General features: G+C 37.7%; 2 protein-coding genes across 8 annotated transcripts in view; both read right to left on the bottom strand.

Moving 5' to 3' along the window:
• Positions 1-346: 346 nt before the first annotated feature.
• On the bottom strand, positions 347-9,194 carry EIF1AX (eukaryotic translation initiation factor 1A X-linked). Its single transcript, XM_058859503.1, has 7 exons — positions 9,038-9,194; positions 8,072-8,155; positions 6,388-6,491; positions 5,003-5,053; positions 3,505-3,586; positions 3,306-3,397; positions 347-1,701 (listed from the first exon to the last, which is right to left on the bottom strand). The coding sequence occupies exons 1-7, from the start codon at positions 9,051-9,053 to the stop codon at positions 1,696-1,698; spliced, it is 435 nt and encodes a 144-aa protein (XP_058715486.1). The 5' UTR covers positions 9,054-9,194; the 3' UTR covers positions 347-1,695.
• A 1,556-nt stretch (positions 9,195-10,750) lies between these two features.
• Positions 10,751-24,987, bottom strand: part of RPS6KA3 (ribosomal protein S6 kinase A3) — a 74,055-nt gene continuing 59,818 nt past the window's right edge. For all 7 annotated transcript variants that reach the window (XM_058836832.1, XM_058836840.1, XM_058836849.1 and 4 more), the window contains 6 exons: positions 21,892-22,050; positions 18,283-18,444; positions 18,005-18,081; positions 16,830-16,947; positions 15,936-16,076; positions 10,751-14,792 (listed from right to left, as the gene is read on the bottom strand). In XM_058836832.1, coding sequence (XP_058692815.1) covers positions 14,670-14,792; positions 15,936-16,076; positions 16,830-16,947; positions 18,005-18,081; positions 18,283-18,444; positions 21,892-22,050 — 780 coding nt within the window. In that variant the 3' untranslated portion in view covers positions 10,751-14,669. The remainder of the gene's footprint in view (positions 14,793-15,935; positions 16,077-16,829; positions 16,948-18,004; positions 18,082-18,282; positions 18,445-21,891; positions 22,051-24,987) is intronic.

The raw sequence follows: 24,987 nt of genomic DNA, 5'->3' as shown, positions 1-24,987 counted from the left end.
CCTTATTCTGAAACATTACACCATTTATGTTCCTTCACAATTGAACCTTACAGACATACAAAGACAATAAATTGAGACATTTAAGATCAGTTGAGTAAAAATGCTGCACTGGTAGTATCTTTCCCTCAGTATTTACCAAGTTTTTACAACAAATAGTTAAAATCCACTAAATATTTGGCAAAATTACTTAATATTAAAAAAATGTTATTCCTAGAGGAGGGTACCTGATCCATGGAAGGAAAATAGACACCGTAATGAAATAAAAAGTAAAAGAGAAGACATTTTGACAAAAGTTCTGGGTATTTAAATCTCCTTAAAAAAACATGTAAAGCAAAGAGGCCACTCCGTATTTAAAGCCATTTTGTTTTTATCTATTGGGGTAGTCACTTTACATCATACCAAAAAGACTGTATAAGGAATACAAGTTTCAAGAACCAAATCTTTATGGCACAAAAGGAATTTTTCCATTAACCTGCTTTCAGAGTTGTTAAACACATTATTAAAGACAAAGACACTAAGGCTACCACAAAATAATATTTGCATGATGATGTTAGTCTTTATTCAGTTTCTCAACTGATTCCTCCAGTCTGAAGGTGGACAAGAATCTTTCCAGTAGTCTGTTTAATTGATTTATTCTGGATGAAAAGAGTCTTTCTACTTTTGACACAAACTTATTTTCTTATTTATATTGTTACTCAAAGTTCACATAAGCTTTTATGCCGCACCTTACAATTTATGGAATTTCAGATTAAAATAAAACTCTACTCTTAACATAACCTTTTATATAATGTAAAAAATATTCTACATGTTTAACATATCAAGAATGTTAAGCATTTACTTTGGGGAAAACCTATTTTATGCATTTATCAAGTACAAACCCAACTGTGAAGGCTTTGCGTTTGTCTCCCTGTTCAGTCGGGTGCCACCCAGTGTTCATTGTCTGCAGCCGCAGCTCGGCCACTGCACCAACCGCAGTTTCCAAAAATTGCAAATTTGAGATGCTGCTCACTTTTCATCTTTACTTCTCCCCCACCCCTCCCTCCACCATGGAAAATTTACATCTTTGAAATAATGAGCGTTTTTAATTATCAAAATCAGTATAAAAATAGCAGCATGCTACTAGATGCGAAAAGCAGATTCATCATGCATTGTAAGTTTAAATGCAGATTTCTGCCTTCCTCTTATATTATCAAAATTTTTTTTTAAAGTTAACATCAAGGCAAGGGGTATAAGGACAGACACTGCATAGTATGATTTGATACTAATCTGAACTGGGTTATTTGCCTTTAATCAAAATTCATGATAATTACAGGGTAAACAATTTTTATTTCAAAATACAGGCTTAACTGGAATTGTAGTGATGAAAGCAGAAGAGGGAAAAATGCAGTCTTTTACAACCCATGTCACTGTATCTCACTTACATCCAGAGATAGAAGATCTAATTGGTGAAGAGACAAAATATCTGTGGCATGTCATTGAACCTTTGTGATAATCCAGCGTTATCCATTTCTAAAGAAATATAAATACTTTAAAACAAACATTGAAAATAAATCCTTTTGATGTAACAAACTACACTCTTTACTGAGAATTTTCAGTCTTCTTAAAAGTAAGGGACTTCACCCAAAAAATAATCGAAGTATCAATGTAGAACAATCCTTGGAGGGAAAAAGTTGGAATGTAAACCTCTGTTCCAAATTAGATCTGAAAAGCAAAAACACCACACCATGTATTTCATCCAAGTGTATTTTTCAGCATTTCTCAAGCAACACTTTTAAATAGTTCCTTTTACAGTTCAGCAGGGGACTTCCTGAACTTAGCACAGTCCTGGTTTTGCCTCAGCTCATACCGTTTTCTTAACACACGAACTATGAAATAATTACTCCCTGCTTTTGTCCCCACCAGCCCTGTGACAACACTATGGCCATGCAGGTGAGCAATTCTGCATACCCACAGTATCTGCAATAAAATTATACATCACTAGGACAGCCATAAATTAGCCCATGATTCTCAAAGATTTTCCAATCATTCTACTGATATAAAAAACAAAGGAAAGGCTCCACCGAGTTCCTCCTGTTAACAATGACCTTGGAAGCTGCACTTCATTCCAGATACATGACAGTGATCATCAGAGAGGTTACTCACAGCTTTTTTTTACACATTTTACTTTCTTAAAGCATGATATTAATATTTTATTGAAGAGCTGCCAAAGCTTAAAAACAATCATAGCTACTCACTTAACCCCACACACAGATCCATTAGTTTGGAAATCTGTCCTACAGCTACTTATCTCTTTGATGTCTTACAATAGCCTCATTATTAAAAGCATGCAGTACTAGTTTTTCTAGCTTCAATGAGCTAAATCTTCAGTAAGCTCAAACACTGACAGGCCCAAAGTGAAATTTTCAAAAGTCTGAAGAAAAATTCCTCAGCATTTTGATATTTTTAAAATACTTTATCTAATGAATCATATATTGAGAACCTCAAAAAAGCCAGAATAATGTAAGCATTTTAAAAGACTTAGTCATATTATTAACTCAGAGAGAGAGGACTAAAAAGATGAAGAATTAAAGCATAATAGTACTCTTAGAACAGTCTATCCAATTAAGTTAATTCACTGGTTCAGTAAGTTACTACTTATCCTCTCAGCCAGCTGACCCTGCACACATTCATCTCTCAGCTGTAAATTAAAGTGCATCAACTTAGAAAACATTGCACAGTAGATTCTACTTCTGCAATTTATTATAAAATTTGAGTTGATTAAAAAAAAAATGTGACTACTATAATCTCACAGTGTGCATGACCAATTACTACAGTTTAGTGGTAAGCAGTAACACAAGTGACTGTGACAGTCAGGATTACTAAGATGCAGCTTTTTGTAGTTTTTATGTAAACAAAAATGAAGACTTAAAACCTTTGTTTTTTTAAAAAACAAATCCCTCAATTATTTCTGCAGTTCCGGTGGGAGAGCAAGCCTGTTAAACTGACAGAGGAATAGGGCAGGGTCAAATGACTGATTTTCTTTTAGGCACCTTCAGAGTGCTCTCCATGTGTGTTTTAGCAGCAATGACACCAAGTGTAGCACGTGTTTAGAGGCCAGCTGGTGAATGACTGTGGGACAGGAGAGAGGACAGACAGCTGGCACATGCTTGCACCACACCATTTCCTGAGACAGCCCCTGAGGAGCAAAGCTCTCCTGAACAGCACACATACAAGAATGTATTCCTTGCTGTAGAACTAACAGTAACAGCTTATCGCCAAAGATGAGGGCTTCAAGCGTATGACAAAAATACACATTTACTACTTACATCATCAATATCTTCATCATCATCTCCAATATCATCAAACTGGATTTCATCATCATCTCCAGGACCAAATGTGTCTGTTTCATTGATTTTAGCTGTGAAGGAATTTAGAGAAGTTAAGGAGTGCACTCACACTGTGCCAAGACAGACTGAGTATTCTTGTCCAACATGAACTTCCAACTTGAAGTGAAAAGATTCTTACCATGTTCTGGAAGCTCCCCATATGCTTTCAGGCTTCTGGCTTCATCTGCATTGTATTTTAGAATAACATCAGCCTTGTTATCCTAAATAAGAATTTATTAGAAAGTATTAGTCATATATGAAGGAAAAATAAAACTATTAACCTCAGCAGACTGCATTATTTACAACAACTGTATTATTTACAATGGATTAACACCTATAATATTAATAAAAGAACATGTTGTTCTTCCTTCCCCTCCAGTTTCTATAAATGTGAAGTAAACACATGGGAGTACTTTAATTTCTTCTGAGATAACTTAATTATCTCCAATTACAAGTAATTTATAGATTCATAGAATGGTTTGAATTGGAAGGAATCTTAAAGATCATCTAGTTCCAACCCCACTGCCAGGGGATTGGAACACCTTCCACTAGACCATGGCACTCAATCTGGCGTTGAACACAGCCAGGGATGGGGCATCCACAACTTCCGTGGGCAACAAGATAAAAGAGAATTTGAGACAAATGAGAAACGTTGAGAATTCATCAACCTAACAAGTTCAGTTTCATGCTTTTGAAATTAACCTTTCTTCACACAATACACAGAGTGAGGTGTTTGATGATCAATCAGGAATCACAGAGTCACTGGGTTGGAAGAGACCTTTAAGATCATCAAGTCCAAACCACGCCCTAACAACTCGACTAAACCGTGGCACCGAGTGCCACATCCAGTATTTTTTAAAACATATCCAGGGATGCTGATTCCACCACCTCCCCAGGCAGGCCATTCCAGTACTTTATCACTCCTTCTGTAAAAAACCCTTTTTGTAATACCCAACCTTTATTTCCCTTGGCAAAGTCAAAACATAAAATTCCTAGTTTTAAGTACTTTAATATATATGCTATATGACAGTATCTTAAATATTTCATAAACCTAATGCACATTTCAGAAGCAGAATCTATCTTCAACAACTGATGACAAGACTAACATTCATGAAAGGCATTCACCTAATGAAAATTGACAACTGTTTCCCATTACTGTTTATATTATGTAAAGTTTCACCACTTCATTTTTGGAAATTTAAGTACAAACTAATTTCTGATCAATTTGTTAGTTAAGGTAAAAGCTTAAACAACAAGGATCCAAAATTCTGATTACCAAAAATTCTAATTATCACAATAAAATGTTTGGTACTTGACTCAATCTCCCTTTGTACCACAGGATGCAAGCTCCAAAGAGCTACATTTGGAGAAAAAAGGTCAAGCTATGACAATAAGCACCCTCACTCACACGCTCACAAAGTCTCAGGGTGCAATTTAGATGAACAAGCTGAACCAGAATTTGTCTACTCATTACAATCTTCCTGTAGTACAAGGAAATTAAAAATCATGATTTAGCATAAGTAAATACAAATGCAAAGTCAGACAGGAACTTCCTCACAATACCTGCTGCAATTTAACAGTAAATAAAGCTACTTGTAAGATACTCCTTATAGTGGCATATAATACTGAAACTTTACCTGGTAGTCTCTTAGGCCAATCAATATAATATCAGATGTATTTATCCAGACCTGAAGGAGAAAACACGTGTTACAGAAATTCAACTTCTGTTGTATAACACAAGAACCAAACAGCACATTTAGATTTACGGAGAGACATAAAACATTTCACTATAGCCACCACCATCTTCATTTTCTAACCAGTGTGCTACAAATATCCAATTTAATGTTTTAACAGCAAATCCAAGGTCGTAAATACTCATAGTTACACTATTTTTACATGTTATGGAGCTATTATAGAGTAATGAAATTTATTTGAAGTGCAACAAGGTGGTTATTAAGCCTTAACATCTGAGAAAACAGAAAGAATGCATCAAGGCACCAATTCTGAACTCTGAAGTGACCTCCATGGACAAAATTAAAGAAAAACCTGATCAAGAGAGTGATGGGCAAGAACAGTGAAGAGCACAAGAAAATTAACTGAGTTGTTTCTAGAAACTATGTTAACCAGAAATCTGCCGAACAGGATATGCTTTTAAATGTACAAGGTGGTTCTACGTGGGTTTTATCCCACATACGCTTGTTTTTTTGGAGATTGAACTCATTTCAGTTGGAATTTCCTTTCTTTAAAACATAAGGAATATATAAATTGTGCTTTTTGTAGCAAGAAATTAATTCTGCAGCACTTAGTGTTTATTTATGCACATTCTCCACTACCTTCAACAGTTTCTTGCAGGCAGCTACAGCACTGGTTACACTGATCCCAAGACATGAGCATTCATCACTGCTGTCCAAAAAATGGAACAATCCAGAATGAGGACAGTGAATGTCTGTTTTCATTGGAAACAGACTGAGGAACCTCCTCCTTACCATACACCAGCCAGGGACAGAAAGGTGTAACACTTGACAAGGGCCAGAGGGGACACCAAAGTTAAGAACGCAAACACACCTGGGATCCCCGAAGGTACAAATCTTTGCAGACTAGCTTTCAACAGAAATATTTTGGGAACTGATGAAGTGGACAATGGAACAATGGCATTGGAAGTGTATTTTCTAAATACTCACCAAGTTCCCCACATGAAATTAGGGAGATTTTTATTATTTTATATAATTTTCTAGAATATGAAAAGTTTGTATCTCATAAGCAGCCGAAAAAACCTTCCCCTGAAATATATACATTGAAAGGCAGCCCTTCAACTGTGAGCTTCCCCCAAGAGCCAAAGACCGCCTGTTCTTGTGCCAGCAATGGAAACAGAAGGACAGACTAGTTTACTATCAAAAAAAGTAGTTTAAGGTATTATGTGCAGTAGGAATATTCACTTTTGTAACAAGCTATGTATGTAAATTTTTACAATTACATATCATGCACAATGTCACTGTTTCCTATTGCAATGCTTCAGAATTACCTTTTTTCTTAGCTTCCCTCTAATATGACATAACCTCTTCACACCATCAAAACATAATGCCTCCAGTCTTCCATTGCCTAACATCTTGATCACCTGGGCATATTCTAAAAGAGATGGTAACATACAGAAACACAAAATCATTTAGGCTGGAAAAGATCTTTAAGATTAACAAGCACAATCATTAACCCAGCACAGTTAAGTCCACCACTGAGCCATGTCCCAAAGTGCCACAGAGCAGGTTTCTGAACAAATCCAGCTTCAAGACACAACCAGTAACATTTCCACTGTAACCCAAATTTGCTGTAACATTTTATCAAACAAGAACTGCTGAGAGGAGCTTCAAGCACCCACACAAGCTGCTGAATGTATCACAGTTTTGTATTACTGTTGATGTTAAGATTTTCAAATACTGCTCCTTTTTGGTTGCATCCACCCTTTTGTTCCCTCTGAAATATTACAGAAAATCTCAGAGCCACTGAGTCACACTCAGAGTCTGAAAGTTTATGAAAACATCACAGGACCTGTCCTAAAGGACATCTTGGTGCTGTCACTGAGGGAGGAGAAAGCTGAACACCCTGTATATCCACCCACTGAGACTCTGAATCCCTCTTGCACCCTACTGTCCTTGAAAGGACATAACCTGCTGTTACCAGACACTGTCTAGAAGGGAACCAGCAGACTTCAGCTGAGGTCTATGAAGCACCTCTCCAACACCTACCCTCAATCTCTTCACCTTGTATTTCATCTTCTCCCTCACCAAGCTGCAGTAATCACATACTGGAGAACTTCACACAAGTTAGATAGTCCAATGAACCACGAGACTGTTCATAACTGAGAATAATGTTTCATTAAATAGATTTTGCTTGGGAGATGTAAAGGATTTTAAATTTCAGATGTACATAAAAATAAACTCCTTTTCTGCTTACAACCAACACAAAATACCAGAAATTTGTTCAGTGACACTTCTTCTTCAGTGATTTAAATCACTGTACCTTTCCCATATTTCTAACAAACCACCTGATTAATTGGTTACCAGGAAAGCACTTGCATTATGTGAGCAACCACCAGAGTGTGATGCACAAGACAGGGTGAGCTGAAAGGGAGGTGAGCTCACTGTCACCAAAGGCAGGGCAGATCCCAGTCATCACCTGGCTGAACTCTCTTGTGCCTCACTTCACCTGACAGCATCCCACCTACTGCTCCTGTTTTAATAACAGACTTCCAGCCCAGGAGCCAACTGAACCAAACCATTAGGGCACTGAAGAGTGAGATGAGCTGCTCTGCCATATCAGTGACTTTGGGGAGCTCAGCAAAGGATCCAAGAGATGTGAGAGTCCATATAAAACACAAAGTGGGACTGTGCATCCCAGGGACAATTACTGGCAAAACGGAACCACATCTGCTAAGCCAGCTGCTCACAGACCCTCATACAAAGCTATCAAGAGGTTTCTAGGGGATGTTTAAGTGCTGTTTTACACAGAGCATTGCACTAAGGTCAAGAAGAGAGAAACTTCATTCTTAAATGGTGAAGCTATTGAAAATTCCCCTTCTCCCACTGTCTTTCTCTTACACTCAACATGTCATTTGGAATTCAAATACAACCCCAATAAGAATACCTCTCTATATTCTGTCACAGTATATGACTGAAAACAAGGACATTGCCATACTATAGTTAAAAACTCACCTTGCCCATCTTCTTTGAACACCAGTTCTCTTTTTTCTGATTCATTTTCATTCTTACCTCGTCGCCTGTTTTTACCTCCTTTGCCTAAATTAAAAGTTGAAGAAGTAAAAAGCATGTGTTACTGTTTCTAGATACAGTGAGTGAAAAAAATCAGACTTAAGGAGATTTTTATGCTTATACTCTATATGGCTCTTTTAAGTATCCGACCCACATCTTTATTTTTTTTTGCTTACTTTCAAGTCTAAATTTTTAGCGGAGTAGTAACAAAGTAACTAAACATTAGACTCTCCACTGTTTAAAATGTCCTGGTTGCTCTGGAGTGACAGCAGCCTTCAGAAAAGATTTTCAGAAGATGGCCATTTTCAGTTTCTGTGGTCCCCGCTACCAAATACCTCAGAAATAACGGTGGGATAGCCTGATAAACGTAATCATCAAAAGCAGATGAATAATTTCAATTACTGTGGTGCTGAAATCCCTAAAATACTCAAGAGGAAGTTTACGCTCCATGTGAAGCTACCCTTTTTAAAAGGCACACACGTGGCATCAGGATTAGATGCTCTTTACAAGGAGCATAAGAGCAGCTCATATTTGCCCCACTGTTAAAATCTGCTGCTCCCTTCCCTTCACGGTTTCTGCGTTTCTTTTCCGGGGTAAGAAAGAAGGGAAGCGGCCGCAGCACTGCCCAGCGAGGGCGCGGAGGGGCCCGGCCGCCTCCTGGGCAGGGCCGCTCCTGACAAGCGAGCCGCGGGCCGGGCCTCCCGCTCCCGCCCGGGCCTCAGCCGCCTCCGACCCTCGCCCGGCAGGCGGACCCGGCCCGGGGCCCCGCCGGGGCGGCGGGAGGGCCTCTCCGCCCAGGGCTCCGGGCTCCGGCGGAGCACACGTGAAGGGCCCCCGGGCCTGCCCTGCGCGACCGCGCCCGGGCCCGGCCGCGCCGCCGCGGGCTCGGCGAAGGGAAGGGCGACTCACCTTTATTCTTAGGCATGGCGCCGAACGCTCCGCCGCGGAGGGGCTGCGGGAGGGGCGGCGGGAGGGGCTCCGGGCGGGGGCGGCGGTTCGGGCTCGGCGGCGGCTCCGGGCGGGACCAGCGGCGGGGCCGGGGCTGCGCGGGCTCGTGCGCTGCGCTCCGGCCGCTGCCGACCCGGCCACAGCGCCCCCCCGCGGCCCGGCGGACTCGGCGGCGCAGCACGCGCCTAAGGCCCGCTCCCCGCCGCAGCCCCGGCCCCGGGAGCGGCCCCGGCCCCGGGAGCGGCCCCGGCCCCGGGAGCGGCCCCGGCCCCGGGAGCGGCCCCGGCCCCGGGAGCGGCCCCGCCCGGGAACGGCCCCGCCGGGGAGAGCTCGAGGAAAAGGATCAGGAGGAGCGGGCAGCGGGCACCACGGCAGCCCCGGAACACAGCCCCGCAACACCGCGCAGAGCTCGGGGGAGCGGGGTTAGGCGTGACTCCTTCCAGTACCTGCAGTACCTGACAGGAAAGATGAAACAAGACTATTTACAGGAGCGCGTAGTGACGGAACGAGGAGGAATGGGCTTAAATTGAAAGAGAGTCTCTTTCATCATCATCTTTATCATCTCTTTCATCATGATTCATGTATCATCTTTAGATGAGACATTAGGAAGAAATTCTTTTCCATGCAGTTGCTGAGGCACTGGCACAGGCTGCCAGAGAAGCTGTGGATGCCCCATCTCCGGAGGTGTTCAAGGCAAGGCTGGGAGGCTCCGAGCCACCTGGGGTAGTGGGAGGTGTCCCTGCCCACGGCAGGGGAATGGGAACTAGTCAAGCTCCATTCCAACCCAAACGATTCTATGATTCTGTAAATCAGAGGGTATGAAGGTGAGGAAGGCTGACAGCAGGAGCTCTGGTGTACCAGCCCGTTTTTGCCTTTGCAGAGTTTCTGGAGGCTTACAAATTATCTAGTTTACTTGTAAATAAGTTTTAAAATGTTTTTAGACAGGCAGGATAAAACCTTGTGTGAACAAAGGGCCACAGGTATCCACACCTCTGATCCCAGGTGTGAATTTCACTGAAGAAATCACAGTACCCTTGCTGCAGAACCATTACCAAACGTCTCCATGTTCTCTGATGCCTTTCTTTTGGTACACTTGGCAAAACCTCTGGTTACAGTTCTCACAAATCCTCTATGCAATTACTGCAATTTTTTGTAGACTATGGAACATTTGAAAATCTTCCATCTTTTCCAGGTTGCAAGGTTAAAAAGAATCACGGCTGTAAGCTCCCAAGCTGTCAGAGCTGCTAAATCATGGAGTATGTTGTTTATGGAGTGCTTCTGCACATAATATTATGTTTCAAATGTTTACAAAGTGCATTAGTTATCCAACATGCCCATTTTTTCAGTGTCCAGAGCAATGCAGGCATTGCAAGTGTTATTTAGCAGCCTCCCGTTAAGCGGTGCTTTAGAGTCCACTGGAATCTGATACAATATCCTTGCACTGCAGTCTTCTTGTAGATCAGGTCTATAAGCACCGGCTGAACATGAGTTTTTCCCTTTGTCTTCATGTTTAGCTTCTTCATCATGCTGCAGTGTTGGGGACAACTTGCTTTTTACAAACCCTTTCTGGCTGGCAAAGCACACTCAGTGTGCTGTGAAGGTAGTTCAGAGTAAGTGATGAACAAGCAATGACTTTTGTAACTGGTCAGAACAAATGCTTACACAAAACAACCCTTTAAGATGTTTGAAAGTTTATTCATAGTAGAAATTTCAATTTCTTTTGAAGACTACAAAACCTGCCATTAGACAGGAAAACAAGCAATGATAACTTTCCAAAACTGTTCATAGTTACATCTGGAACAGTTTTAATTACACATTAATAGCATGATTGGAACTTCTCGTAGATTCTGAATAAAACAATCATTTAAAGTATTCAGTACAATTAATTACTTTTTTAAACTAGCATTTCAGTTCTATGACAGCAGTGCCAAGCATCTAACAGATGCTATTGTAATAGTCTAGAACAAGGTACAATACCACTGATTTCTTGGAACAGTACCCTAGACTCACTTACATGCCATGCTGAGAAAACTAGTATAAAGTATGATTGTATAGAATCGTAGAAAAATATTTTATCTGTGATTTTGTAATTTTTTAAAAATGGTTTAAGTAGACATCCCCCCCAACTAGGTTGCAAAATAATTACATCCCTCATAAGTACATCTTCCCTTTGATTAGGTCAAGAGTATCAAGATAAAGCTAATCATTTACATCATTTCATAAGTGAAAATTCATCTGTTAACCATTGCTGCTTAGTAAGGGCCAGCACACTTTGAATCCTTTCCTTCCAATAATAGAAAAGCACAGCTTTAGTTGGTAACACCACATTTACAAAAGAAAAACACACACACACAAAAATCCCAGACACATAAATCTATTTTCTTATGGCCTTATCTCTTCAGAAAAAAAGTTTTAAATATTTTCTTGAAAAACTCCTTTTAAGTTTCATTCAATGTTATAGTGATTATGAACAGAGAACTTTGTCCTTACTAGACATAGGTGGCATTTAATGGGTATTGCAACTACACTCTTCCCTCCGTTACCTCATGCTCTCAAGCACAGTAAATGGTAATTTCACACTAAAAAAAAAATTAAAAACAAACCATGGTCAACACATAGAAAATTCACCTGTATCTGCATTCTCTTTTTTTAATCCTTTATGACTCTGAGTCACTTGCTATGCTTTGCAGACTAAGCAGCAGTCCAGCAATGAATGTACACAGTGTGTCATATACTTACATTGTAACACAAAGGTGCTGAGACTCAGAGAAGCATTATGTAGATTTCTTTATATGTTAAAACAACTGCAGCTATAAAAACATAAAAAAAAAATTTGAAAGTCGTGAACATGGATCTAAACCAGGAAGAAAGGTACATAAACCATGCCTGGCCTGTAAAATACACCTCCCTGATTAGGCAGGCCCTTTATACCTTGGTTTAGAAAGTAACTTTAAAATATAGTGGATCTAGACTTCAACACATTCAGCTTAGGGTGTGCTAAATTTTCCTGTTTTGCTACAATTTAAAATATTCATCCTCTGCTGATATACATACATAACTTAATAGCAACATTTGTAAAGGCTAAATTAACAGCTCACTTGAGAGTGTAGATAGGTAAAATGCAGGTGTTAACTTTGCTTCACTATTTGGCTAATGATCAGTGAGCCTGAGGACCACAAAATATGGCTACAATGAAAGTACTGAAAGTATTTTTATATTATTTTAATGTGGATATTGCCAATAGTGAGGCAGTTTAACACTTCCTCTTTTTGGTCTGTTCTTTGCCTGGTACCTATATACACACACTAAACAGAGTAGGAACTCCTTCCTGAAGTGAAATGTTATTACTGACACACTGGCAAGCACTGCCATCCTTTTATTTCAACAGCATTTAAATAATTTGGTTGACTAGGTATGACAGTCTTCTAATTAACAACTTAAAAACCACCAGAAGGTACAGTTTCTAGATTTTGAGAAGCCTGACATAAAATTTCTCACAGAGCCGAGAAATACATTTTTTTGAGAGCTAAGGTTTTACTAAATTCCTCTGGAACTGCTGAAACTGTCAAAAAAAAAAAAAAAAAAAGATGGCCTTTTTCTGCCTCTACTTAAAAATGTTTCTTGAAGGAAGGGTAAAACACACCTGTAGAGCTAAAGAGAACTTCAATGCTAGAGCATCAAGTCAGGGAAAAATACTATTTGCTTGGGAAGAGCTGTTTTTTCAAATTTCTGAGAGCTAGGCTAATTTAAGAATCCCTGTTTATAAAACAAATTTCTTCACAATTATATAATGGATTAAATATTTAGCAAATTTTTAAGGGCAATAAAAGTAAAATCTAGCAAAGGAAGCTTCCCCAAGGAATTCAAATTCTGGCAGAAGAAACACTCCCATTCAGAGCAAATCTGTAGTGTCATAAAGATTTTTTCCTTTCAACAAACCACTGATGATTTCAGGGAAATAAGCCAATTAATCACCATAAAAGAAATTTAATACACTAAGCCAAGAAAATACCGTCTTACCCAAAACACAAAATTGCATTGTTCACCAACAGCCATTCATCCAGATCCATATTTTATTAAAGCTGGAATTCCCAGTAGTCATTTTCATATCTGGAAGGACTTTAATAGCCTATAATTTTGGTGGAATGGAACACTCACATGTTCCAGAGCCACTTCTCATCTGGGCAATTTTTTCTTTTCAAAACCAGCCATCAAGATGGGCCTTTAATTACTTTACACACCAAGTGGCCAAGAGTATTAAAAGTTTATATCAGTATTTAAAGTGAATCTTCCATCCTCGTTACCAACACTCACTTCCATCTGCAGAAAAGTGAGAACATTCCCTCTGAATGGCTGTGTCTTACCTGACTGGGATGACCCTTTTCTAACCAAACAGATCTTTATTACTTGCCTCTCATTTTGCTTTTGAAGTCAATTAAAATTATCAGAAAGTAACTGACAGAATATTACATCCATCAGTTTTGCAACTGCAATGAATGCAGTTTAAACCTACTCTCTGCAGGCTGCTGTTTATTAGTGACCAATATGTTTTGCTTTATCTTCAAATGTTGCCTTTCTTCTATAATGCCAACATTCATTCACTGAATAATTCCTTTGCATCTTAAACAAAAGTCATAGAATACAGATAAAATATTAACAATGGATTATAAGAATAAATCATATAGAGATGTCCTCTACCAGAAAGTATTTAGCAGTAATTCCTGAGTCCAGAGATTAGATGTGAGAGACTAAAAGGGAGGGGAGGGGTAACAAAGACATTGAGATATGGAGCAAGTTATCTTTTCTCTGGGTTATATTACCTATAGGATATATAAGTATAGTGGGAGATTCACTGTTTAAATTTCATAACATGACATGTGGCATCAAAAACACAGAAATGTAGAAAAGACATAGGCAAGGAAAACTACTTATCCATAGTATTACATTCAATAGCTGTTTAACAGTCAGGCTTCTTTTAGAGCTGTCCAACAATACTGATTAATCCAGGTGAACTGTTTAATCAGACTTACTGGTCATAATGATTAATAATATCTAAGTTAAACAAGGCATGTATACATTAAAGAAAACAGCACAGAAATGTACTGCTCGTGAACTGTTTACAAAAACATACAAAATGTTGGATGGCACAATGTATATAGTGCTAATATAAACAGATTGTTTAAGCTAAGTGCTTAACATAAACTGTCCATCTCTACCTGTAACAAAGAATATTTTAGGGGACAAAAAAAATATTCCTTATAAAAATAATGCTATGTGGTGCAGAGTGCTTTATTCAGTGTATTTTTGACAGAGGTGGCATTTGTAATTCTTCTGGTTTACTCAGTCGTGAACATGATAATTTTCATTGTTTCCACTTGTCACTCCATTTGCAGCTCCAGTAAGATCAGTAACTTGCCATCAACAGTTTAAAGCGAGAGTAGATGAAAGCAGTAGCAGCAGCAGGAGCAGCAGCATTATAGGTACCAGCTGGGACAGAGTGTGCTTGCAGGTATCTGTCAGATATGTGCTACCTGTCGCCATGATTTGTGCTATCATCTTATGCCATGGTACCAAGTGTCTGGTTGAGGTCATTTCACAGGGCTGTTGAGGTAATTTTTTTTATACCTCTCCTCTGAGCAAGTGTAGAACGGCCAACTGGCTCCAAAACTGGTGACTGATTACGATTCAAAGCAGAGTAAGTTGCTGCCATTGCACCCTGTGGAGTAGAGGGGAAAAGAACAGTATGTTGTGACTGATGCAGACATTACAGCAGTGCTAAATACCAGAAACTCTGAACAAGTTTTAACTTTTAGTCTATTTTCATTTACAAAACAGAAACATACTACTGCATTACTCAAGTCCTAGCAGTGTTAGGAGCAAGTGTTTTTTAGGGTAATATGTAGTTTTACATTGCTTTAAAGAGTCAAACCCAGAAGGCATAATTTAGGTTGCCAAATTAAGTTCTCTCACTATGTTGTGTGAGAGAGTTGGGCAATGAAATCCCATTGGTAGACTGTCTCTACTTATCACTTATATAACCATTTCAGTTTCCAGCAAAATATTTAAAAATCACCCACATTATTCAGCACATGAAATTTATTTTAAAAACATTTAGAAAGTTGTGAGCTGTGGGATCAGAACTCCCCCACTTTCCACTTGTGTTTTTGGATGCTAGAAATTTCTAATAGCTGACTCAGAGAGAGTGTTAATTATATTCTTCAGATCCCTTTTATGTTGCACAAGAGATCCTTGAAAGTAGGACTGAAAACAAGGTTGAATACAAAGAAGTAGAATTCAATTATTTTTGATTTTTCTCTGCTTATTTAAAATGAAGAAGTTCCATGGTTTAAACCAGATCTTTTTTCAGATAGAATGCAGAAGTATGATACCATAGTAATCAACACTGCCCTTTAGACTCCTCTAGCTTTTACTATGATCACAAGGTATTCTGTTTTCCTTCAGTTATCGGCAAGTACCCTTCCCTGAAACTGTAAAGTTACAGATTTTAAACGATTTTACAGCTCCCCTATAGTCACCTGACATTTTTCACTATGAGAAGAATGATTTATGTTGGTATCTGAAAGCACTTAAGCCTTCCAGTGTAAGTCCAATAGATTTCAAACACAAAAAGATGAAAGTCTTTTTCAAACGTATTAGATTTATTCTCCGTAAGTGGTTTCTCATTAAATCCTATTACATATTACAAGTTCATTTTATGGCTCAGTGCAACATCCAGCCAGTAACAACTTTTCCACAATATTAAGAGGAGACACATGCTATCCCCTAACCTTAAAAACAAAACCCCCTTTTGTTTACACTAATTTTGGCTAAACAGCAAGCTGAACAAGTATCTACTTACCTTCACTAAATGGGGAGCATCCTGCCTGTTCAGCTGGTATTGAGGCAACTGGTCACAGTGAACTATCCAGGGGTGACTGAGAACTTGGGCTGCAGTCAGTCTTTGATGAGGGTCAACATGAAGCATTTTTGAAACAAGGTCCTGTCAATGAAGAGTTGATGGAAATAACAGAAGAACTTCAGCTTTAAAACAAATTAGTAGTTCAAAACTATAAAAGAAGATTCTAGAGGTGTAAAAGTATGTTTGTAATGTCAGTTTAAAACAAATGAAAAACCACCCAGATACAGTGTATCTTTTAATTATATGACTTTACAGACATTTGGTAACACAAAAGGAAGTTATCCAATTAAACTAAGAAAATTTTAGTATTTTAAGCATCCATATAGAAGGGGCATAAAGGATATTGCATGCTGAAGTTCAGAGTTTATTTGCTTTTAAAAACAAAAATGCTCAAAATGTTATGCTCAAAAATGTTGTACAAAATTTTTATTTTGCACAAGTGCAGTTTAAAAGAAAGTGTAATACTTCAGTCGTTTTCAGTATCATGATTTAGAGTATCTGTATGATTTTTGAATGTCATGCTTCCACATGATGTATTATCTAAGCCCTTATTACCATGGATAATTTGTGTTTGAATAATGATAAAACACAGTGTACTTCTCAGGGCAGCTGTTAACTACTACTGTGTGAGGCACACCTATTCTTTCCTCCTATATGCAAGTGACTGCTGAAACATGAACAGATCAAAAACAGGAAACAAAATTTTGGGCACATAAGGGATTAGATCAGTATTTTAATATAACAGTCATCTATGATACAACATATACATTAAAATCAACATGTTACATTGCAATCCATCTCTGATCCCCCAAGAGACAAAGCAAATATACTTGCCTTAGCTGTGTCTGAAACACTGTTCCAATAACCACCGCTGAGGGAGAACTTTCCACTTCCTATTCGGGCCAAAATCTCCTCTGGTGTGTCATCAGGACCATTTGCAAAGGGAGTGTAGCTTTTTAACCAAACAAATTCAATGTTAGTAACTTCCATAACCTGGGCCTCAATATGTATTATAAATCTGATTGCAAGTTCAACATAATTATAGGCAACAGATAGTTTAACAGTTGCAAAATGAATTTATTCTTTACACGTGAAAATACATGGCACTGACTATAGATCTGTTCTTATTGCATGAATTCCCTCTGTACCTGGTCTGAAAAGCAGATTTTTCCCATAGCAGTTCAAATACTGGTGGTTCCTGAATTACAGAAAGTATTCCTTAAGCTTTTGTATTCTAGTGAAGTACTAAACCAATCCGTTCTGTTGTAAATCTAAATGTCTGAGAAAGAATAAATGTTGGTTTAATGCCAGAGGAAGAAAGGTGCACCAGTTTTCCTTGCTTGATTATACGTACTCTTGCTGCTATCAGAATGTCCCCAACTAAAAAAGAAGTATACTTAAAACCAAATATGTTTGTCACTTATTTATTTTAAAATACGAAAATCTGGTTAAGAGTTAACATCATCAAAAAGTGGCAATCTGAACAACCAAGCATAAAAAGATAGTTGCTATTGCATCTGCTAAATAGATTTTATTTTAAACTTCTGGTACTGTAGTTAAATTCTTTATCCTCTTTTAAACAATTAATTTCTGTTGCATATACAAATGCCTTTCTATTGCATTTATTATTTTCTAACTACATCACTTCAAACATTCAGTGGCTAGATTTTGCACAGAAACATGCTTTAATGCATTGCAATTGTATTTGCAACATATATTCTCTTCAACATATGTGCTGATTAACCTATCCTTTAATTTTCACATGAAACAATCAATTCTTAGTGCAAAATCGCCTTTAAGCAAAAATTAAAATCCTAAAATAGAGGAGACAATAGAAGCAAAGAATTTTTCACATCAGTCCCTGCAAACTTGGATTTTACTAAAGGCAAAGCATATTCTCAACCTTAAAGTTGAGATTAATCAGTGCTTTGATAGAAACAGCTGCACCAGTGGGCCTACATTTATTACTGGTTTGGTATTCTAAAGCAAAGCAAATGAATCACCCTTACCCAGTGAGCATTGTATAAAGTAAAACACCAAGGCTCCATATGTCACATGCAGCATCATAACCTTGCCTCTTTAAAACCTGAGGGAGACAAATATTTTTTTTCTGAAAAAAATGCTTAGAAATGCTTACATTATGCTATAAAAATGGTAAAATTTCAAATTTTTACTGTTTATGGAGTCATTCTACTTGGTACACAAGAACATCAACAAAAAAAAAAGTAGCTAGGAAAAAAAATCCCATTAAAATATATCAAGGCATATAAACTAGCCTGGGTTTTACCTCTGGTGCAACAAAATTTGCTGTGTAACATGGAGTCATCAAAAGACCATTTTCTGCTCGCAGTTGTTTTGCAAAGCCAAAGTCACAGATTCGAATTGATTCTGGATTACCAGATTCATCAACATAAAGAATATTGCTAGGCTTCAGGTCTCTGTGAACAACCTAAAAAAAAAAAAAAGAAACCATTAAATACAATAAGCTAAACACATGAAAAGCTTTTTATTATAATTAGAAATTCTGCTACTGAATTTTAAGTCTCCCATCAGTGTGCTCAGTTTCCAGAGTTCCAGCTTCCACCATCAGCTGCAGTGTTTTGATGCTTCATGGTGTCTGCAGCATGAGAATTCTAACTATAAAACCCCCTCCAGACATCCCCGCCCCCCCAAATTTATTTGTACAGACAGTTCCAGATGTCTCTTCTGATGGTTGAATCATTTATTTCCTTTTTAACATGCATAACTACCAGGCTCTTTAAATCAGAACCTTTGGCTACTAGTATCTTTTGGAATCGGGGCACCCATAGCTGCTCATGTACCACCTTGCCGCTCTATAACCACAGACTGCTGGAGTAACTCTGTATTCCATTCTCTTCAACCTGAAAGTCTGAATTTATCTCAGAAAAACACTTAAACCCTGATTAAGAAGAAATTTCAATAATAAAAAAAACACCAATGAAGTATTGAAGAGGTGTTCCCCAAATACCAAAAAAAGCCTGTACAAGTGGCTGCTTTTGCAGGGGCTCGAGATGAAAAATGGTTGACAATACTGGAGAAGTTACCAAAGTTCTGGCAGAATTTTAAGCTATTTTATAACAAGCCTTAACAAAACCTGGAATGCACAAGGACAGTCTTTGAAATCAGATGACCTGCTACATTTTCTTCACAAAACAAGTTAGCCTACAGCCTCCAGACACTTTGCTCTCTGTAAAGAAGAGGGTATACACCATTTTAAGACAGCAGAGTGGATCTAAGTGTCCTCCTTTAAATATTGAAGTGGAACATGAGGGGTTTATCTTCCTTGTTGTTCTGTGTGTTTTATTAATATTAAACACAGCTTTTCGGGTTAAATTTAAACATAAGAGATTGTGAAATACTTCATAGAAGTAATCACATTAGAACAAAAAGACACCCCCAGACTTCTGCAAGTAAGCGGTGTCCAGAAATCAGAAGCTCAACACACACATCCAGACCTAGCAGGGTTTCAGGAAAGCAATATGAGACTAAGGAGTGCAGGGAGTCATACACATTGCAAAGCCATTTAACACATTAAGTCTATTTAGTAGAGACTTCTCCAGCATGCAAATCCTGTGCAATTCTCAGATTTAACAAACCAAGTACTTAAAATTATGGAAATAAGCACCTTGTAAGCTTAAATATACAAATGATATTAAATAATTTGACTTGGAACAGTAGGTGTTAAGGGGAACATCCTGGCTTTAGATGTCAGCACACAAGAGAACCAGTTCCTGATTGCCCTTGTTTTTTACATTTTTCCTTAATAATGAGTGAAATAACATTTACTGCTCCCAGAGGCAAATAAAAAAAAAAAACCCCAAAAAACACCTAGTTTTATTCTTGTTGATGTTTTGGGGTTTCTTTTTGAAAGAAATTCTAAAAGGGGTAGAAAGGAAGAAGTGAGCAATGGAAGCAGCACAGAGCTGGGGATTTGGCAGTTTCTAGAACAGTCTGCTTGACTTGTATGCTTTTTTTGGAAGAAAGAGAAGCAATGCTCAAGTAGGAGGAAGAGCAAGTGTAACCGTCTAGTTCATACTAAAACTTTGCTTCCCAAGCAATCAAAATGTTTGTATCAAAGAATAATTGAAACACCTTCCTATGTTAAGCTGTTTTCCCAAAGGTAAATTTCGAAAATATTAAAAAATATAATGCTTTTAAAAAAATTGCCAGATTGTTTAGATTATATTGGAATTTTGTATAAAAATAACGTTTTATTTTAGAGCAACAGAAGAGAGCAAAATAACATGCAGGAACTTTCAGTTCTTTACTTCTTAGTGTTGTGCTTTTGACCAGCAGTCCCAATTACCTACCAGCATTCACAAATCTGCTGCTCCAAGATGACGTGACACTTCTTGTTAATCTGTTTTATGATGTCTCTTGTGCCAATCCTTAATCACTGTATGTTGGCCCTAATACTTTTAGAATGCTCTGGGTGAGTGTTGGAAGTACTGCTTACCCTGAGGATTTAATTCCTTGCTTAGGTAGTTTCTCAGTTCAAAAGTATCTTATGAATGTCTGTGAGGAAACTCTTCCTGGGAAGGGTTGTGGAGACTGCACACAGATGCAGAGACTGTCAAACCATATATTACCTAATACCATATTCAAATAAGCTCCTCCAGTGTCCAAAGGAATTTCAACAGGGAAATCCACTGAAGACACAAGGGGCTCCTCTAGAAAGGAATTAGACTACTGAAGTGCTCACTATTTACATATATGGCCACCTTTCCTATGGAGGTGCACTTAACACAAGACTTGAAAATTTCCAAAAGCAAACATTCCAAAGTGCATGTGGTCTAATACAAGTTAAAATGCCAATATTTACAGATATCTACAGTAAAAACCCCTAAAATCCCTTACTTGATGCAAGGACACTGGGCCTCTTTTAGCCACATGTGGCAAGAATGAAGCAAGGTATGATTTGTTATTCTATTATCTGTATTTCCATACAGAAGGTATCAAGGTTTTATCATAATTCCCATGGGTACTGCTGGCCAAGGACTATAATCTGTGCACACAGGCTCAAATAAAAACACACACACTAGCAAGTGACTAAAGTGATGAATCACAGAATGAGATACTAGATAACTCTAAGTGTTCTGAAGTAACAGCTTTCCAGACATGACAGTGTGTATTGAATTGCTATTTGTTACTTAAAATAATTTGAGCACTATACGTTTCAAAGAATCTTTTCTTGAGTAACAACATACTCTATTAGCAGCTTGACTTTTTCCTTGCACCCTTATTTTCTGCTTTTCCTCCATCCTCCTTTTCTTGTTCACTTAAAAATGCAACACAACTTGTCTTTCTTGCCATGTAATTATCACACTGTCCTTCTCTATATTTGAACTACTTCCTCTGTCTCCAAATTAATTTCCCTATGTGTTAATTTTCTGTGTCCTGCAAGTTCCTGACCCTATGGCACAGGAGTTACAAGTCATAAACTATGTTCTTCAAAATCAAGAAGTCAGAGGAATTACAAGTATGACACGTGGAAAATAAATTTTTACGGTGTATCACAGGATGAGACTGAAATTATATTAGGTTCCATGGCTATGCAATAACACTGGTCCTAGCACTTCTTCCTGGTCTTTCTTCCCCTCATAACCTCTCTGTTAGTAATTATCTGCATATTCCACAGAACTGCTGACAGACTGCATGAAGAACAACAGAAACAGTTGCATCATCTCAGTTATCTGAACATATACAGAGCTGATAAGGAAAGTTTTGATTTCAACACAAATTCCTGTTGTAATGTAATTGTTTACCAAAACCCACTTAATTTCCACACAGAAGAACGCATCAAGATACAAGTAAATGCTTCTGAAAGAGAAGAATATCAATAGCTATGAACATTTTGTGTGAGATGAAAACTTACCCCTTGTGCGTGGAGATATTCAACCGTTTTTGTTATTGTGAACAGAACAGCACTAGCTTCTCGTTCTGAGAAAAATTTTTGCCTGAGAATTTTATCCAGCAGTTCTCCTCCTTTCATAAGTTCTGTTACTACATACACATATTTTCCATCATCATACACCTGCAAAAAGTACATAAAAATTTAAACTTAAAAATATTTATTCTCTGCTGTCTTCCTGTGAAACACACAGACAGTGCAGGTGCATCCACAAGCTGTTTTCTTCAATTGTTTTCCCTGTATTTCACAACCCACACGCTATCCAAATGCTCTTCATCTTCAGAAGTGAACAGAAAACCTTTACAAAAAGGCAACACTGTACCAAAATAACATAGAAATACTGGCATTGAAGTGTTTAAAGATAAAAAAGGACAAATAACAGGTAGTTTCCCACACACAGTTTCACTAAAATGAAGTAAAATAGATGTGAGAAATTAAGTAGTAAAAAATGGAAACTAGTCTAATTAAGGCAAAACCAGAGCTAATTCAAGCAGCAATTATTGCACCAGATAAAAATATAAACAGATCATTCCAACAGTCAGGCAAATAAAAAGGAAAAAAATTAATCCAAGTTTACCTCAAATAGCCTCTGTGAACAGTGAATACAAAGTCACTATGATAAAAACCTAAAACTTACACATTACTCTGCATATAAAGCCTATACCAAAGTCTAAAAGTAATAAAATATGCATATTTTATCCTTTACTTCTAGTTATGGAAAATGGCTTAATTTTTGCATGGATTTTATCGTCCTGGTAATTATTAGAGAATTCTTTACATTCTCACCAGAGGGCACTACAGACTGAGTGATACCAAAACACATTTTAAGGTACTTACACTTCAGCATTTCATTTCAGTTGCACTTTCACAGAATCATAGAATGGTTTAGGCTGAAAGAGCCCTTGAAGATCATCTAGTCCCAACCTTCCTCCCTCCATAGGTAGGGGCATGTTTCACTAGATTAGGCTGCTCAAAGCCCCATCCAACCTGGCCTGGGAGTTCCAACTAAATCCAGAAACAATTCCTGCTTTAGGGAAACCTTTTACATACTGTTCCCTTTAATCTTTTCAACCTACTTTGATGGTGATGTTGCAATTGTTTTTTTCAGTAAAATGTGTGAAATAAAAAACAACTTGTCTTTCAGTAGAAACAATTATCAAAATTACTGTAAAATAAATGTAGGAATAGATACCAGCTAAGTAACAGAAAAGAAGAATAAAAAAAGGTTTTCTTTCCAATTCCCTGGTGTTAAGCTACTTGGGAAAAACACACAAATAAAGTTCTAAGCATCAAAATTTTTGTTCTCCTAACAACATTAAAAATATTTATTTTCTCACCAAATGAAGAAAAAGAAAAAAAAGGAATGTTAAACAATTCTGTGGGCCTTACAAGCTTATGATCTTAAGGAGATGAAGACATGATGAGTTTTTGTGCTCTCATTTAACAGGAATTTTTCCCCCATGAAATATAAATAACTGAGAATCTGAATGCATTTGCATTAAGACTTTAAATATTTCACAGTATTCAAAAGCAGAATTATCTAATTCTAGATACTAAACTGGATATTTTTTTTGATAGGCATGCTTTCTCTAATCCTGATATAACATGAGAAGCTCAGCTCATTTTATTTGACATGACAGAGCACACACATCTCAGGATCACAGAATTCAAGCAAAATTTGCATTTGGTTACTATTTTATCTGCTGGTCCTATCTGTCAGCCAAAAAACCGCACAGATAATTCACCCTAAACAAACCAATCCCCTTTGCACCAATTCCTGTAATGGCATTACCAACTTAAGTTGTTTTTGAATAAATACTGACTAAGTTTTCTTCACAGGTGCACAGTATCATGCTAAAATCACAAATGTGATACTACTTTTTAAAATTATCTCTGAGCACGAGGCACAGGTCAGTCAGCAAGTCTTCTTTATGAGGTAAAGTGGAAGAAACTATAGTAAGAAACAGATGTAGGCATATGAACAAAACATAATGCGATGGAGGAAGAAATCAAGGTTTTTGCCAAGGGAAGTAAGATTTTACAGACATATTATGAGGTATTTTGAAATCATAAATAAGCACTTGGACAGGGAGACTGGATAGCTTGTATTCAGGTTTCTAAAATGTTTCTGAGAAGATTCTTCAGGCCATGCTTTAAATAACTTTTGTCCTGCTTTCAAAACAGGACAAAAGTTCTGTTACAGAACAGTAACTATTACATAAAAAGGGTAAAATACTTATAATGGTCTGGCACAGGAAGTTTCGAGGTAATGTTTTGTTGGAAGCTGTGTGCTTCCTCCCTTCTTACACTGTTTCCTAGGCATCCACTAAGGGCCTCTTGTCAGAGGCAGGATATTGGATAAGAAGGACATCTGATTTAGCACAATATAGCTCCTTTTGTTTATATACTGTGTAACTGAAAAAGACCACTGATAACAATCAGAAGGAAAACCCCCAGAGGACTGTGTGCTGCAGAAAGAATTTGGTCTCTTGAATATCCATTGTTTCAATCCAAACACCTTCCGAATTACATTACATAAAAAAGCTGAACAAGAATGAAAACTTCCATCTTAAGCAAAATGCAAATATTACTGCATTTCTTCTTGAAATAGAAGAAAAGAAAGATTATTTCTTGCAGAATAATAATTTCCAAAACAGGCACTTAAATGCTGAAATATTTTATTCATATTAGAAACATTTAAGTTTTGATGTGGAACTAAATGAAAAATTGAGCACATCAGCAATGAGTTTTATTTTTATAATGGTACATGGTGCTCTAGAGTTTGAGACCTGAAGGCAAAATACTCCTTATCTTCTCAGAAAGCTGTAATAGCACACCACTATAATGCGGGATATGCAAGCAATCTGCCCCATGGGTCTGTATTAGGACAAGAAAAACTTAATGTTGAATTCTTACAGATTTATACATGATTCTATTACATATGAATTCTATGTCTTCTTACACTGGATAGCCTTCCTTAATTTCTGCTTGGGGAACTGATCTGAAGCAGAAGTGAGTGAGAATTACAGCCTTTCTTCCTTTGTGGGTGGGTTTAAGGCT

Source organism: Poecile atricapillus, chromosome 1 (assembly GCF_030490865.1).
Source record: "Poecile atricapillus isolate bPoeAtr1 chromosome 1, bPoeAtr1.hap1, whole genome shotgun sequence".
Lineage (NCBI taxonomy): Eukaryota > Metazoa > Chordata > Aves > Passeriformes > Paridae > Poecile > Poecile atricapillus.
This window is presented reverse-complemented; position numbering and strand designations above follow the sequence as displayed.